General features: G+C 43.3%; 1 protein-coding gene across 11 annotated transcripts in view; it reads right to left on the bottom strand.

The window, feature by feature from the left end:
* Nucleotides 1–392: 392 nt before the first annotated feature.
* Nucleotides 393–16,689, bottom strand: part of stard9 (StAR-related lipid transfer (START) domain containing 9) — a 28,556-nt gene continuing 12,259 nt past the window's right edge. For 5 of the 11 annotated variants that reach the window (XM_081722071.1, XM_081722076.1, XM_081722077.1 and 2 more), the window contains 18 exons: nucleotides 16,286–16,654; nucleotides 15,565–15,619; nucleotides 15,292–15,417; nucleotides 15,025–15,107; nucleotides 14,701–14,762; nucleotides 14,200–14,372; nucleotides 13,154–13,622; nucleotides 5,620–13,011; nucleotides 5,278–5,460; nucleotides 4,918–5,101; nucleotides 4,584–4,724; nucleotides 4,397–4,496; nucleotides 4,153–4,316; nucleotides 3,980–4,044; nucleotides 3,689–3,891; nucleotides 3,482–3,561; nucleotides 3,072–3,230; nucleotides 393–2,730 (listed from right to left, as the gene is read on the bottom strand). In XM_081722071.1, coding sequence (XP_081578197.1) covers nucleotides 2,629–2,730; nucleotides 3,072–3,230; nucleotides 3,482–3,561; nucleotides 3,689–3,891; nucleotides 3,980–4,044; nucleotides 4,153–4,316; nucleotides 4,397–4,496; nucleotides 4,584–4,724; nucleotides 4,918–5,101; nucleotides 5,278–5,460; nucleotides 5,620–13,011; nucleotides 13,154–13,622; nucleotides 14,200–14,372; nucleotides 14,701–14,762; nucleotides 15,025–15,107; nucleotides 15,292–15,417; nucleotides 15,565–15,619; nucleotides 16,286–16,654 — 10,110 coding nt within the window. In that variant the 3' untranslated portion in view covers nucleotides 393–2,628. The remainder of the gene's footprint in view (nucleotides 2,731–3,071; nucleotides 3,231–3,481; nucleotides 3,562–3,688; nucleotides 3,892–3,979; nucleotides 4,045–4,152; nucleotides 4,317–4,396; nucleotides 4,497–4,583; nucleotides 4,725–4,917; nucleotides 5,102–5,277; nucleotides 5,461–5,619; nucleotides 13,012–13,153; nucleotides 13,623–14,199; nucleotides 14,373–14,700; nucleotides 14,763–15,024; nucleotides 15,108–15,291; nucleotides 15,418–15,564; nucleotides 15,620–16,285; nucleotides 16,655–16,689) is intronic. The other 6 variants (XM_081722072.1, XM_081722074.1, XM_081722075.1 and 3 more) reach the window with 6 other exon arrangements.

Below are 16,689 nucleotides of genomic sequence, written 5' to 3'. Positions count from 1 at the left end.
AGCTGTCATAACGGTTTTGCATTCCGTGTAGAAATAACCACGCAATAAATATAAATAATTTTCCATGTAACCTCGTTCGTGTGATATACTGTCTGGAATGAAACCGACCGATACACCGCTAGCCCCTTATGTCTAATCGAGTGGCAGCAGAAGTCTAATGAAGGAGGTGGAGGAGTAAGAGGAGAGGAATCCCTGATCAAGTGAGTATCAAATGGCGGGTGTCGAAAGGATGCCAGAAACCTATTCATCAACGGACCAACTTCAGACTGCAGTAATGCGCCCCCAGTAGGCAGACAAACGTAGCCCCGTCATCGAGAAACAGCATGCACACCACAACGCTACTACTCCGGTGTTTATGTAGGAACTCACTATAAAAAGAGACAACGAACAAGTCGTGGAAAGGGCAAATATATTTATGAAAATAATGCTTTTGTATATAAATTAAATGCCGACTGTAGCCTTTTCATTTCACCAAAGTATTAAAAAAACAAAAAAAACCAAACAAACCACAAACACCAAAAATGAAAACAGGCAAACCAACCACAAGAGATGTTATAAATTATTTTACATTTCAATATAATAGAGATTAGATATCATAGCTAATATTGCATCAGGGTTGCATATACAGACAAGAATAAGGGAGGAGCTTCCTTCATTAGCCCATATGATTCTGTTTTAGTGGAAAATGAATCCTTCAGGTCCTTGACCATGGGCTCCAGTCAAAGCCTACTGTACTGGTCTCATTCTGCAGTGCTTCTTAAAAGCCTGATCTAATTCCTTAGTGGTCACGCATTTCATGCCTTTGACCCTAAAATTGTGTACATAACTATAGTGTGTATTATTACTGTATACATGATCTAGCTCACATTGGTACCTGGACAAATTATACCATTGATAATGATAACAGATTTCTTTTTTTTTGGGGGGGGGGGGGGTGTACAATCAGATTAGAATGAAATCATATTAGAGACAGAAACAGAGATCAAAATGAAATGAAGTGGAAGCAATATCACTGTGGTCTCACAGCAACCCGAGTTGTGCCATCTACCATGTGCAGAAATATATGACTCTGTGAGATAAGATGTTTATGTTCTGGAAAAATAAAATAGACAGATGTGGCTATTATTTCACAGGTGATCAGTAATTGGGTTTTTTCCTTCTTCAACATAAGCAAACTGACTTGTCTGAACCAAACTTTCCTGAAGACAGATTCCATTTCAGTGGTGCTTCACATCCAATGACATTTACACTTTGTCATATTACTGAAATGCACTAACATTTCAATCCTATTGGACGAACTTTGGGATAAAAACTATTAGCTTGAACGCATGGTTACTGTTACTTGGACTGAAACTACAGTAGATTACCAAACAACTGCTAACTATGACCGTGAGTGTGATCAAAGTTTTGTTCATGTTACAGTTTCAAGAATACAAGCTTAAAATCACATTAAATTAAAATATAAAACATGGGGAAAATAGAAAAAAAAAATACTGCAGATGTCAATGGGCAAAAGACAGTAAAAAGTAGAATAAAACATTTTTGTCAAATTGCATATCACTTACAGTGTAGCAGGAATTGGGTTGTTTTAAGTTAACTGTGGTCTCGGTCCCATTGAAAACTGCACTGGACATGTGTTGCAGTTGTGATGCAGATGTTCTATACTGCATATTACACATATTCAGCCAGAAGGCTTCTTTGCAAAGTTTGTCAAATTCAAGTTTCAAATATCTCAGCTTTTAAAGACAATGTTGACTAGTTTTCAAGCCATATCTTACAATATCCTACAATATTTTCCCATCTTTTATAATCATGTGTAATAAATTCAATGACAGCATGAACTTACTGGCAGCGAAACTTACTGTTGTACAGTTTCTCACAGGAATTTAACACGGTCCAATGGGGGAGCCAGTTAAGTCCCCAAAGGCATCGAGGAAATCTCCTTTTTGAGAATGGGAAACACACAGTATATTCATGTGTCTTTGGAAAAAAGTTCCCATTTTCCAGAAAGGGATTTGAGGGGTTTTTCAAGGCCTCAATAATAAAATTTGCTTATGCCCAGTGAGAAGTTGCAGATACATTTCTCAGTACTAAAGCTATCGATGGAGTTGTGCTGCACTTGATTATACATGATGGAAAATAACAGATAGGAAATAGATAATAGATAAGAAACAGATGATGGGAAATACATGATGGATAGGAAATACCCCATCCTTTAATATTAAAGCTCAGTAAAATTAGCTTCAGGCTGAGGATAGACACCTAAGGAATACTGGATTTATTTAATCTAAATATGTCTAATAATAAGCAGAATAATTTATGTCAAGTACATTTCATAAGTTACCTATAAGAATTACATGGGTGTTTGGACAAACCACCAGCAACAAAACGTTTAGACCAGATGTTTATCAACACCTTGGCACATGGAAGCACCATAAAGAGCAGATAAAATGTAAAAAAGACACACAAATAAAATATAAAAAATTTCACATCATATTTTTCTATACATAAATCATATCAGTGCTCAGTGGTAAAGAACCAGAGAAAAAAGGAATGAGGTGCGAAGTCTCTGCGAAGGGCTTTAAGGGCCTTAAAATAAGTGCTTGTTGCTACATGGAACCTGGTCCATCACGAGGACAAAAAGGATTCAAGGTCTGCGATTACGGCTGCTTGGCTCCGAGCCACTACATTCAGAAACCTCTTAGGCAGGGATGGCGTTCCCAAATCCACCTGTAGGGGGAGACATTGCTCATTGTTGTAACGCGATATTAAAAATGGCATAGTGTTAGTCTTTTGCAAAGTGGTTTTAGTCACATTTCGGTCAGTTTAGTCATTTTATTTATTATTAATTTTAGATTAAAAACTACAGCAATTGTAGTAAACAAAAATGGAACAGTTTAACGTTTAGTCAATAAAAAAACCTTTTAATCAAAGCTTTGCAAACAGGTGACACGCAAAAGGTTTTCTCCTCTTTACAGATGATCAGTCCTGACATTTTCATCTATATTTGTTGACAAAAGGTTTTGGGTACAAAAGAGAATTTAGTTATGGTTTTCTATTTGTTTACATACCTGTAGTAGATACGTTACTATGAGCACGATACGATCCCGACACTGGCTGGGTTGAAGGACCCATGCACTGGGAAGCATCTCTGCACGTATGGTGTCCGCACTGGGGCGAGGGAGAGACTCCTCAAAGACAGACTGCATGGCCAACACCCACATATCATTCTGACAGGTGGTGATCAAACAAGACACAGGGAAAGATGAACAGAGAAATAACACAGAGAGAGAGAGGCTGTGAGAATATTCCTTTAAATTAATTCTTGATTTAATGTAACAACTGCTATGCTGAAGTAACCACAGCTGTTACAAAAATCAAGCACCCCCACAGGCACGTCTCAGGACCACTCTATATAATCCTCTCCGCATTATTCAAACTGTTCAGCAGACGGCAGAGCAACTAAAGGGAGAGAACACACCTGTTTGGACTCAGTGCTCAGGCAACAAAAATCCCGCGGCTGTTTAAGATGACAGTTGGCCGGATCAGTCAGCAGGTAGACTGGTGTGAGCAAGACAATCATAAGGTACATCAAGAGCAAGCAATCTCAAGTTCTTCAGAATTCTTTCTACATTGTCTGCTCTTTGCCAAGATACAATAACGAAAGGCATTAATAGCATTTTGTCACCTAGTTGCGTGCTGTCATCTAGGGAGCGCGTCCAGGCAGACCTGAGAGACTCGTGGAAGAGGTGTGTCTTAGAGTGGTCTCGGATCAAATTCCACACACTAGCCAGAGGTCTGTCCAGCTCCATGGCTCCCAGAAACCCATGAGCAGAGGGCCTGGAGGATGGCCTGTGGAAGGTCTGAACCCCTCGCTCCATACCCTGATGCCTGGACAATGGGAGAGAGCAAGCTAGGGTCAAAGTTCATCTCAAACAGGCTGCATGGCTCTACAGGCTTATAATGTGCGTGTACGGACCTCCAGCCAGCTGCAGCCTTTCCCTCCAGAAGATTCCTTAGGTCTCCACCAGAGGCTAAATGAACCTGAGCCACAGCAATCAGAATTAAGCACTGGGCTGAACCTCCCGCGTCACTTAACTCATTTCTAAAGTTGGACATGTTCAAAACGATAAAGCAAAAAAACAGCGCAACCTCTGACAGGGCACTGTCAAGAGTGCAGTCAGCGATGTCTTGGTACGATGTGGAAACGGACGAGGGCCAACCGAAAGAAAAGGTGCGCTGCCGCGCAGGTGGAGTCGACGGAGATGAGCAGGACTGAAGCTCCAATCCAGAGGGAGGTGTCTCCAGGCGAACATCTAGGAAGAACGCCACAAATTCAGATCAAATTCAAAATGAACCCTTAGCACAAGCATTTCCACGTAGGTCCGGCGCTCACCCTGAGCCGACAGCCACACCCGCGGAGCCTTAGAGTTTTGAAAGGGGATGACAGAAGGTTGATTCTTGACTCTGAAGCCTGCATCTGATATCCCAGGGATCTGGGCAATACACATGTACAAACAACATCCTTTAAAACGCTGTTCCCATGTCTGTACTGATGTAACTTACTTGACAGAGGGTCTCACCTGTAGTGATGGAGAGCCACTATCTTTCAGTAAAGCTGCATTGCTGCTATTGTAGCCAGATGTAGGTCCGGAGGAGAGGCTTAGGTTGGAACCCGTGCACAAGGTGCTGTTGCTGACACGCGTGCGAATCTTTATGTCGTCCTACATAAGTGACGAGGGCAAATTTTCAAATGAGGCCAAGCAGAGATATAATGTCATTTTATGTGTCACCATAAATTTCTTTACCTTAAATGCTGCCTTTTCCCAAAAGACAATAACAAATATATAGTGTATGACTGAGAACACACCGATGGCAACGGCCAGGTTTGTGTTTGTGCTGCAATTTAATGCTCACCTTCACAGCCTGTGCAAGAGCCTGCTGCTGTAATCTCCTCTTCTCCTGCTCCGTCCGCTCACGGAGTCGCTCTCGAGCACGGGCGATCTCCGTCCTTGCCTCTTCTCGTGCCCGACTGTAATCACGCAGGAGGAGCTCAATATCGGGGGGATACTGACCCCCTCTTCTCTGTGGGTCAGGAACTCTGGGAAGGTTCATTTGTGGTTACTGACAAATTCTTACAAGCCCAACAGTTTTAAAAAAAAGAAGAAAAAAAAAGAAAAAAAAAGGGTAACAAAACATATCAGAGACATTAAACTTTAGTTGACTGAAAAAAAAATAGAGACAGAGGGAGACAGATTCAGTCAGTCAGTCATTCACCTGCTGGTCTGCACTACTTCCTGGCGGAGCTGCTGCAGGTATTCCCTCCGTCGGCTTGGCAGATGGGAAGGCCTTTGGGCGGATGAGTTCGGGTGCTTGCTGGGGCTGAGGCTTCGAGCCCGGCGGCACGTCTGAAGACGAGCTTCTCTCTCCTTCCTCAAGCCGTCAATGCTCCTTCTGTGTCTAAGGATGTAATATCAGATCACGTTCTCCCTCAGCTACATGGCAATTTAAATTCACATTTAACTTCATTAGTGGCTAGTAAACTGGTAACATTACAGACAAAAAGGTTTTAACGTTTTTCATTGACAATTTTTTGGAATGTTTCATCATAAGTCACACCTCTCATAGAGCTGCTGATTGGTGGAGATGACAGGCTCCTCCCTGGGGCTGGACTTCAGCAGCTTCAGCATCGTGTCTGTCTCCCCTAGGCCATAGTGCAATTTTGCCTCTTTGAGCTCCACACTCAGCTGAGGAGAACTCAGGTCCAAGCGCACAGAGGCCATTACCTGCTCCCGGTCCTTCCGCAGTCTCTCAATCTCTCTTGTTCTTTTATCAGTCACTTCCAAGAACTCTGGCTTGGGCCCAGATCCAGTTCTTTCTGACTCTGCCAGACTTGTATGGAGATTCTGAGTATTAACACCTGAGTTTTTCGCCACAGTAGGATTGCTTTTGTTGGTGAGCCCTGCTGGTGGTGGTTGATTGATGCCTGACCAATTATTAAACTTGTTGTGCATTGGCAAGTCTTCAGGAAGCTGTTGGTCCTCTTTGATGGGACTGGTGTCAGTAAGTGGATCGACATTGACCAGGACATCTGTATTGCACTCACTTGGAGACAGTGATACCGCATCTTCCTCTTGGTGCTGTAGTATTCTTTTGCTCATATCATTCCAGCACTTCCCCATACCATCAGAAAAACTGCGGTTATATTCCAGCATGCTGTTTTTGTAGCTTTGATTGAGGGGTGTTGAAGATTTCAATTGGCTCTGGCTACAATTTTCAGGCTGCCCATGTTTGACTGAGGAAGAGCAACTGCAAGACTGAGAACTACACAAAACGGACTGAGACAGTCCTCCACTTTGGACTCTATTAAAGAGTTTTTTTCTCCCTTCGTTGTGTGTGCCAGAGGAATGAATACTTTCTATGGAGTATGCCACCGAGCTGTCTGCATTTGTGCAACTGGTGTCAGTCAAATTTTCAAGAGACACAGAAAGTGCTTGTCTGTTGTCACGAATCGTTTCTTTCTGACGTATGTGAAACTGACCTGTTTGGTGCAGTGCTTGATTTTCAGTGGTGGACATTTGCTTGCTTTCAAGTAAACCTTTGAATGATGTTGACAGCTGTGTTTCAGAAGGCCTGTGCCTTTGACTTTTCTTGTGATTGGACAAGCACTGAGCAGACTTTGTCTTCTCTTTCTGAAAGCAACTGGGCACCTCCACAGTAAGGATCGGTGAGGAAGCACGGTCCATAACCAATATTCGTTTATCAGGGCAATTTCTTGGCTTCGGTTCTCTCTGATTTAATTGATTGTCCCTTGCAGATATCGCCGAACTGCCTTTTCTGTGAGCACAAACTCCAAAACATTTGGAAGAGGGGTTACTAATATGATCTATAGTGGCAGCAGTTACGGCCTTTGGGCTGGGGTAGCTCTGATTGGCTACAACATTTTCTAGGGAAACCACCTTTGAAGCTGAAACCTCTAACTTCCTGTCCAGCTGCACAGAGGGAGGTAAGCCTTCAGAGCGCAAGTCAGGCATACTTTTAATAGTCTCAAAGGGCTGTTTATTTTCACACCATTCGCTATAGGACTTTGTGATTCCATCTTGCTTTGATGCACCACAAGAACCTGTACCAATCACTCTGACAGTCACATTGACCTCATGTGCTTTGGCGTTCTCCACAGCTGGGCTTTGGTTGACAACTTTGCTTTGCTTCATCAGCATTGAAGTGTCTTCAGTCTGGATACCGATATCTACAACAGTTTGGGTGGAGCCATCGCTCTTACAATACTTGTCAGAGTGAACCGCTGAAATGTAACTACTGTTTTTTGCTGGATTTTCATACAGCAGAAACCTTTCCCCTGATCTCATACACTGAATGTTTCCCAGAAGGTCAGATGTGTTAAGAATCAACTCTGAGAGATGTGCAGACATATTCTGTAGACTTGCCCATGTGGTTGATGTTCCATGTGTCTGACTGGACACAGGTACCTGGGTGTGGCTTCTCTTGTGTCTGAGTTTTTTCTTCAGGTCCTCATCAAACACAAATGTCTGCGTGCTGTGATCACATTTACTTAAACCCTTGAGTCCACTTTCTTGGGTTTCATGGTCAGAAGAGTAGACCAGTACTATTTCATCAACTTGGCCAGAGCTATGACCCAAGTCTGAGGTATTGTTGCAAGATTCACTGCTTAAATCTGCTAAGGTCTTCTCATTAAAAACAAAAGAGGTATGACAAAGTCCCTTCAGCTGGGACTCTGTGCAACTATGTTCTTTAGAATCTTCAACACTACTTAATGTACTAGAAAGCCCCTTGTGGATTGCATAACTACTCAAATGAGAGTTAAAAGGAGAATTCAGGACATTCAACCCATTGTCCACGCTGCAGCATCTGGTTATATGCTTTTCTGAACTTTCTAGTGGAGAAAGTAGGCGGGATATATTGACAGCACTTCCAAATGCCTGATTTTTGGGCACAGTTCTGAGCAACTCATCAGCTTTTGTTGTGTGAATAAAGGGATTGATGTCACTTGAAGCAAAATGGAGCATAGGTTCTCTATTTTGCATGAGATTTTTGTCAGACGATGGTGCTTCTTTATGCTTGTTGCCATTCGGGACATGTCTGGTTAAATAAACTCCTTCACCAGTGTTTGACAGCCCAGTTTTAAATATCTTCGTCGTGAGATGACTTGGCCTATGTCGGAGACTATTCTCCTCTGCTTCGCCAGTAGTGTTACCTATGGTGACTCCTACTCTAGGGTTTGCAATATCAATCTCCAGAGGATAGCTTTCTCTCATGCTCGAGTCTCCTTGACTAACCACAGAAGATGTACACAGTTTATCAGGTGAGAGACTTTCGGATTCATTTTCAGCAACCGCATTCTTTTTGCCAACAGCAGGTACGCCAGGTGTGGCTTGAACAGTCCTGCTACATTGCTGGATTAGAGTTTTGGCAGTCTCATCCAAGGATGAATCAGGTGTTGAGTCTGTGGATGAACTTGGAGGGGCAGTAAAATGGGCCCTTCTGTATCTTTTTGGCTTTATTCTTGAACGGCCATCGTTACTACCACAGGGCGTGAACCGCACGGCATGTTCTCCAACAGTTGCCTTTTGACTGAATTCAGATTTGTTGTTACCATATCTCTTTGGGTTCATATTTAAAGACATAGTTAGGTCAGAAGTGGCTGCTGATTTGGCCTCAGGTTTATTCACCTCTCCTGTGTCTGTCTGGTCTGCTCTTCTTGGTGAGCCGGCAGAGTCAGCGAGTGTGGATGAACTGCAAACTCGCAGTTCGTTTGCAGGCTCCAGCATCTCTTCATCTTGAATATTCCTTTCGATTCTGTGATGCTTACTGTCCCCTTTACATGCTGCCTGATGATCGGGTTGAGGCCCATTATAAGTGTTTCTGTCCATAATGACCCTTTGGATGACCTGTGATCGGCTTTCTCTCTGTGGCTGCGACGGAGCATGTGTTTTTAGTAGAGCCTGGCTTGCTTGAGAAACAGTGGTATCTTTGTTTAGTTCTCCATAGTAAGTGTGATTATTGTTATTACTTTTAGTCATGATGCTAGAGGTATTCTGCTCAACTGTATTGTGATCTTGGATGATAGAAATGTGGCATTTTTCAAGGTTTTCTGGAGTACATTCTTGATGGTCTAGTGCGTTAAATGGTATAGAACCAGCCGCCTGAAAGTAACATTCAGCTGCTTCGTGGCATAGATTTGAATTAAATGAGCACTGAATATTTTTTGTAAACTGAATCTTTCGCTCATTGCCAAGATGTGCAGTAGTACCGCCCTCCAATACCTGCTGAAATTCAGCAGCCATATCTGCTTTACTTGCCTTCACGGGTTTACTCAGGGCTGCCTCTTTCTGCATTTCAAATGTCAGGTGGTCTACCATGATTTCTGAGTATCGACCTGAAGCCTGAACATCATTTATTTTTGATGAACTTGACATCTCTGGTAAGCAGTTTCTTGCAGGAGCCTTCTCTTGTGTGCACGCTGCAAAGCCAAATCCAGACTCTGTCCTTACAGCGGTGCTTGTAGGAGTGAGATTATGGCATGGATCACCGATTGGTGTAGTCTCTGATTTCATCAGTGCACACTGGTCATCTTCTGAGGGTTTAGAGGTGACATAGTCAGGACCTCGAAGGACTTCAGTGCATTCTATATCACTAGACATCAAAGTCAGATGCCTGGGCTTGCTTCTTTCCTTCATCACTTGGTTGAGCAAATCATCAGGATGATTATCAATTGATTCAGCACTTAAGACATTGCTTGCTTTGGGTGACTTAATGTTTCCCAGGCCTTGTCCATTGAATGCATATGGCACAGGTTTACATAAACTGTGATTATCAGAGTCCTTTATTTCTACAGTACAGCTCTCCATGGACCCGGACAGGCAACCCAATCCATTTGCAGTGTGGTGTAAAACAATTTCTTTCTCTGTGTGACTATATTCCTTTTGGTGACAACAGATAGCTGCTTTATCCCTGGCGCTCTCTTCAGTAGGAGGTTCTGGCTCAGTCTCAAATAGAAGTGTATGTGAACTTTCAGGTCCAATTTCATGTTTGCTCTGAATTTTCATAAGATCATCCACGCCGTTTGCTGAGATTGTGCCATTTGGCTCTAGTTCTCTACTAATGTCTTCACCAACATCCACTTTTAGAGACATATTCAGGTGTTCTTTCACCACTTCAGATATCTTCTCATTTATTGAAAGATAAATCTTTCTGTTACACAATACTTCTCTTTCCATAACCTCAACATAAGATGCATCATATTTCACTTCCTCCATACTCATTTCATCATCATTCATGAGATCCTGGGCTATCATATGCTGGTTGGTACTCATAACTGCACTTCTGTTGTCAGATGTACAGTTAGCAACAGGACTGCTGCTGTTTCGGTACACAGCGTTACCCACTGATGGCACTTTTGAATTTTGTTCCAAGTTCCCCCTTTTGTGGTCACTGGATGACTTCACTGACGTCTCATTTTTTATTGGTGAAAGTTTACCTGCTGAGTCTTTGCTGGTACTAGAACTGTCATCAAACTTTGTTGCTGCTTTAATCTCTACAACAGCAAAATCACATGGAGGAAGAGATCCTATACAGCTCTTCAGAATTTGCATATTGCCTGTTAAGACATCATGAGCAGTTTTGATACTTTTTTTTGAGTGCTTATATGATGCATTGTAAGAGTCTTGGTTTAGGTGTACATCACATGGTTTTAAAGTGTTTGCTAATTCATTGTAATTTTCTTCCTTCATGTCTGTTACAAAAGTGTAGTCTTTGGTATCTCTTGCATTATAATTCTCTGTACAACTTTCTGTGGAGGCAAAAACACTCACTCCTTGATACTGCACCAAGGATTTCCCATCACCCACAGCTTCTCCTACATGCTCGGTCCTGCTTTGAGCCTTCTGTGAAAATTCACCTCCTGTTTCTGAACAGTGCATTACTACGTGATGGTGTTCCTTATCGGACAATATGAAGCACCCCTTAACATTTCCCAAATCATTGTCTGAATGGATAGCGTTATTTGAATGGAGGCTTTCTACAGATGAGTGGTGTCCATCATTTTTAGGAACACTAATATTTCTGGAATCACTGTCAAACTGAAAAGCATCAAAACCTTCTGTATATCCTGTTTCTTGCAATGTCTGTGTAAAATGCTCATCCTGTTTTGAACATCTTTTCATATAGACATTCCCACCATATGAAGGAATTGTGTGTTCATCAAGGATAGTTTGATTCGTGGTGCTACTCTGCAAATACCCATTAAGGGATTCACTTGGTAAGCATCCTGAAGAACTCTCATCTGGTATACCATCATTATCTTTGGAATAAGTATTGACTATTAGTACATCCATATCATAGGCTTCCAGAGATTCTGAATCTGATGTCATTGATTTATTAGTGCGTAATGTGTCATGTTGATGTGTGTTTGTGTCAGAGGAGGGATTGTTCACCACATTCTCAGTGATGCAAGCCTCTTCTGTATTGTACTGTGACTTAGAATTACTCAACAGCTCATCACTCATGTTTAATATGGTGCTTTCAGATGTGGAACAGTAGGTAGAGTCATGTTCCTTCCAATAATAATCCAAGCTTGTTTCCCTTTCAGAAGACTGATGTTCAAGTGATGCAGAGTAGGGTGATCTTTGGCCTTCTGACTCATTCACTGTACTAGACAGATCGAGACTAGCCGAGCTTTGGTTGCTACAGCTCCCTGCTGGCGTGTGTAGTGCCTTTTTCATGAAGCCCCCTGAGGCTCTGAGGCTACGAGGACTATCTGCTGCATCAGTGGAGGACCACGCATCAGTAAGTAAATTCTCTGGCTCTCTGACACTGGCATTACTGGAGGCTCTGGACTCAGGTACTGGCTGCGAAGATTGCTTTGCCACTATCTTCGGACTCCCATGTAGGCTCCAGAAAGCCTCTGTAGGCATTTCCTTGGTGTTCCATAATTTTTCTCTTCCAGTGCCTGACTGTAGGTTGAATGAGGACTGGAAACTACAACACGAAGACTGAACGGCCTTTGGCACTGGCCCGGCAGTGCCGAGTTTCCTGCTAATGTCCATGACGAGAGAGTCCTTGGACATCTGACTGTCCTCACTCTCTGCCTCGCTGGGCTCACAGTTCTCCTGCTTCAGCTGCTCAGCCAGAGCTTTGGTATAGGCTGATGAGAGGGAGTCCACTGAGAAAAGGCTGTCGCAGTCTGAAGAGTCATCCTTACTGTTCTCTACCCATTCAGTCAACTCTTCTTGTTTCTTCAGCCATTTTCCAGTGTTATTTGTTAGGGCCTCAGCGCTGTGCCAGCGTCTGTGTTTCTTGTCCTTTAATGAGGCAAGGTGAGCCAAACCCTCACAAGACATCGCTGTTTTAATAGAGCAATTCTGCTGCATTGTCCTCGCCTCTCCCACAGCTTTCACTTTATTTCCTTCCCCAATACACTGCGCTTTTGCCCTGCTAGCCGATTTAGCACCTCTGCTACCTCTTAAACCTAACGGAGGCTTGCGAAAGACCTTTGACAATGCTGTCTTTATGCCTGAGCCAACTGATCGCGAAAGTGCTTTGCGGATTGTCTCCAAGCCCTTACTTCTGCCACAGGGTAAACTTTTGGTACCCTTAGGTGAGGATTTCTGTGTTATTGATTGTTTTATTATTGGCAGTACCCTTTTAGATTCTCTATTATCTGAAGCCAGTGTAGTTTGTGAGGATATGTTATGATCTTCTGTGTGATTGCAGACTAATGATTCAGGATCCACTGAATGAGCTTTCCCCCCAGTCATTCCACCTGATGTTCGATCTTCCTTTGGGAATGTTTTGAGGTTCTCAGAGGAACCTGTTCTACTAGAGGTTCCTTGACCATACCTTGAGGGCATAGTGTTGGAGCGGCCTCTAGTTATTTGATCTGGAAGATATTCCTCAGATCCCCACTTCCCAGGACATGCAAACCTAGTGAAAGATGCTGTGAACTCAGATGATCTATTCCTCCTAAGAAACTGGCTGTTAGGAGAAATAACAAAATATTGGATGATTTACTTTTCTGAAGCACTTATTTGATAAGTGCTTATAATTGTAATTACAATATAAATCAATTTTTTCACAGACAATCTTCAAATGGGACAATTTAAACACCAGTACAGACCTGAAAATGGGTGTTTGATGAGTGTAGAGTCTAGACAGAAGATCAGCAGAGAATGAATGCCTTCTCAGTACCAGTCGGCCCCTGCACTTAGGAGATGCCAGCTCAGGGGACGACAATCCGTCCACCGCAAATGCATTCTCCAGCCTCTGAAGCTCTCGCTTTGCCTCCAGCAGATGGCGCTTGCGAGCGATCCTCTCCAGTTGGTATTGCAGCCTTTTGCGGCGAATGCGATTCTCGGCCCTTCGAAGTGCATGGTGTTTTAGGAGCTCCTCCTGCACCACCCGTTTCCTAACACCCACCACGATCATCAATGGATTCACCATTTCAGGGTCACCTTCCTCCAGAGAATCCTTATCAACACCAGCCAGTGCAGGCAGAGGAATTAGATCCGTCTGCATCCCTGATTCCAGTGTTCCCCTTTCCCTGACGACAGAAAGATGCTGCTTTTCCTCCAAAATCCACTGCAGGACTGTAAGGCACGGTAAAAACATATTTGTTTCAATATTAACAAGACAGCTGATATGTGCTTGACTTGCAATCAGAAGGTTGCTGGTTCAAGCCCCACCACCACCACCAAGCTGCCACTGTTGGGCCCCTGAGCAAGGCCCTTATCCCTGAGTTGCTCGAGTTGTATTCAGTCATAATTGTAAGTCATTTTGGATAAAAAGTGTCAGCCAAAGGCTGTAAATGTAAAATGTAAATGCAATAGCTTAATAAAATGTGAGGTTTTAACATAGTCACGTAAAAAATGTAGGAGTGTATTAAGATTCTCTCTTTATATAAAATTAATATACTATTAAAAACGTCTCATTCTTAACAATGAAGCAGGAGTCAAATTCATAATTCTAACAGTAAGCAAAAAGCAACAAACAAATAAATAAACAGACATTCAAAAATAAATAAATATACTTATTGTAAAACAAACAAACAACTGTTTGTGAGTTAAAACTTTAAAAGTAAGAGGTACAGTATGTCCTGTGTATTTGCAACATATGACCTCATAGTAAGAATATAACCTTTAGCGCTCAAGGGATCCGAGTACTCACTCTCGGCCCGCTGCTGTCGCAGGTGCGCCTGCTCCCTCTCCAGATCTCTCTCCGCTCGCCTCTGCTCCACCTGGATCTCCTCCCGCAGACACTCCACATAGCGCTGCTGCTCCTCCAACCGCTGTCTTGGAGGAGGTCCGTCACCGAGCTCCTGACTACCTGCTGCCGCCATCCTGAGCACAAAGAAACAAACGCATGGTACATGAAGACTACACATTCGGATTTGCAGACACTCCCTACCACACACACACACACACACACACACACACACACACACACACACAGTAAAGTCAGACCTGTAAAAACAAGGTAAGGGTCCTCTAGGGAGCTCATTACCAGTTCAACATTTCCAGTCAGTAGGATCACAAATTCAAACCACATGATTTTTTTTTTTTTTTTAACATTATACATGTACCAGCATTACTGATGCTGACATACTTAAAAAGATCGAGTGAAAAATGTGCTGTGGAACAAAAGAGACCCGTGAGGTTCTGCGTTTACCTCAAGCAAAGGGTGAGCTCGTCCTGCACCGAGGAGCTACAAAGCAGACCTCCCTCGCTGGTCTGGGGAAAAAAAAAAAATCACAACTTGCACTTTACTACGGTATCATTATAATTAGAATTATATTATACTTATAATTGTACCCTTTCCATATCCATAACTTTAATATTTCAATAATTTTAATATTTTTTCTAGTTGTTACCACCATGTGGCAGTATGTAAAAAAAAAATACTGTCAAGATATTTTGTTTTATGTGGTTTTTTGGGGGTATTTAAGGGTATGCCAAGTAATTCAGTGAGATTTCTTCCAGCACAGACACTGACCCTTCTCCTCTCTCTTAGAACAGCTGCCTCTGCAGGGTGGTTGAAGCGGAACTTGCGGAGCCCTCCTAATGTTATCACTGCACCTTTGAACAGCACAGACCCATAAAAAATATTAATACAATTTTGCATAGCTAAAATACTGCACTTTGGAACCACGGCTACAAGTTCAGTTCACGGAGCAGTGACTTCTGTCACCTTTAAATGCAAGCTGCCGTAAAGATGAATACATGTACATGCATGCAAAAAGCATCTGCGCGTTGTATTTACCTTGTGCAAGTCTACACGGTTCAGTGACATCTCTGCTGTTGACCATGCAGACGCTGTGTGGGAGGGGCCTAAGGGTCACTATCCCGTTCTGATTCTCAATTTCACATGCCGAACCCTCTGGCAGGACTAAGACATCACAGAACAACAGATTACACACAAAGTGCTCCACTTGTTGATTTGTTATTGCCAATATAGGAAAATATTCCTGTACGGTTATGTAATATAAAACAAAAAACATGGGCTACCCAACATATGAGAATAAACTTGAGATACCAATATGGGGTCCCTCCTCATTCTCACCCTCAGGTCCAATTCTGGTGACCCCTTCCTACGGTACAGAGAACACCAAGAGCTAATGAGGACAATCGGAGAACTGTACTGCTGATCATGCCTGTAGCAAACCCTGTTTCATAACACCCACTCTGGAGATAATGTTATAGTCTTTGTTTTTGACAACCTTCATCACAAATCGCACCTCGAACGCGAGCAGGGCGATTTGTCAACGGTTGTCGCGAGGAATAAAAACTTGCTTATGCGAATCACAGGCACACTGCAGACCCAAACTCCCAGGGACTGCGACTTTTACACACCGGGAAAGTGAAGGACCGAAGCCATTTTTGTGTCCGATCGGAACTTGCTGAGAAATCTACCGAACAGCCTCAAAACCTCGGACATAAAGCCTGCCTAAGCCTTTCTCCAGCCCTCGCAGCCACAAATACACACCAGAAAAGAAGGGAATTGATAAAAGATGGGAGGAAAATGCAAAGAGGAATTAAACTGCTGCAGAAAACCAGAGCAGCTTCGCCTGCTTTTATGGGAGGCATGTACACTCAAAACCTTTTCCGGCAAGGAAGCAGTAGTAAAAATAACGGAAAAAAGACAAAAGCTAAATTCAGAGGGCATCTTGAAATACAATTAATATCGTTTTGCTGTGCATAAGAAAATGTTACTGTTGGACATGCCCCAGCACATACGACTGAACTCGGGTCAGTACCCGGAGGTGGTAGATGGTGACTCCTGTGGTCAGCACATCCGGCTCCAGGGCGATGAGGTGGGGCAGGAGAGAACGGATCTGAACGCCAGCTCTGTCCTGGTTAATGTCCACGCTGTAACGCTCCAGCAGCGCTCGCTTGTCGCGCCAGCCCTCTGACCAGTCTTTAGTCAGCTGTTCCACCTGGGGAGGGAAGAGATCACGCCACTGGGTCCGGAGGACTGTAAATGTAGAGCCTAGCAAGAAGACGCGGGAGATCGTGTCAAATCCGGAACTTGAGGGGTCGCGACGGACCTTCAGTTCGTTCTGCAGCACCATGTCCGACAGGCTGCTATCTCGCTCATCGCTCAGGGACGGGCTGGGGTTCCTCTGCTGCACACAGCACATGATCCGTCAACCACTGCACG

This window comes from Electrophorus electricus, chromosome 10 (assembly GCF_041902795.1).
Source record: "Electrophorus electricus isolate QZ-2024a chromosome 10, ASM4190279v1, whole genome shotgun sequence".
NCBI classification, from domain to species: domain Eukaryota; kingdom Metazoa; phylum Chordata; class Actinopteri; order Gymnotiformes; family Gymnotidae; genus Electrophorus; species Electrophorus electricus.
The sequence above is the reverse complement of the archived record's forward strand: the minus strand, read 5'-3'. Positions and strand labels throughout refer to the sequence as shown.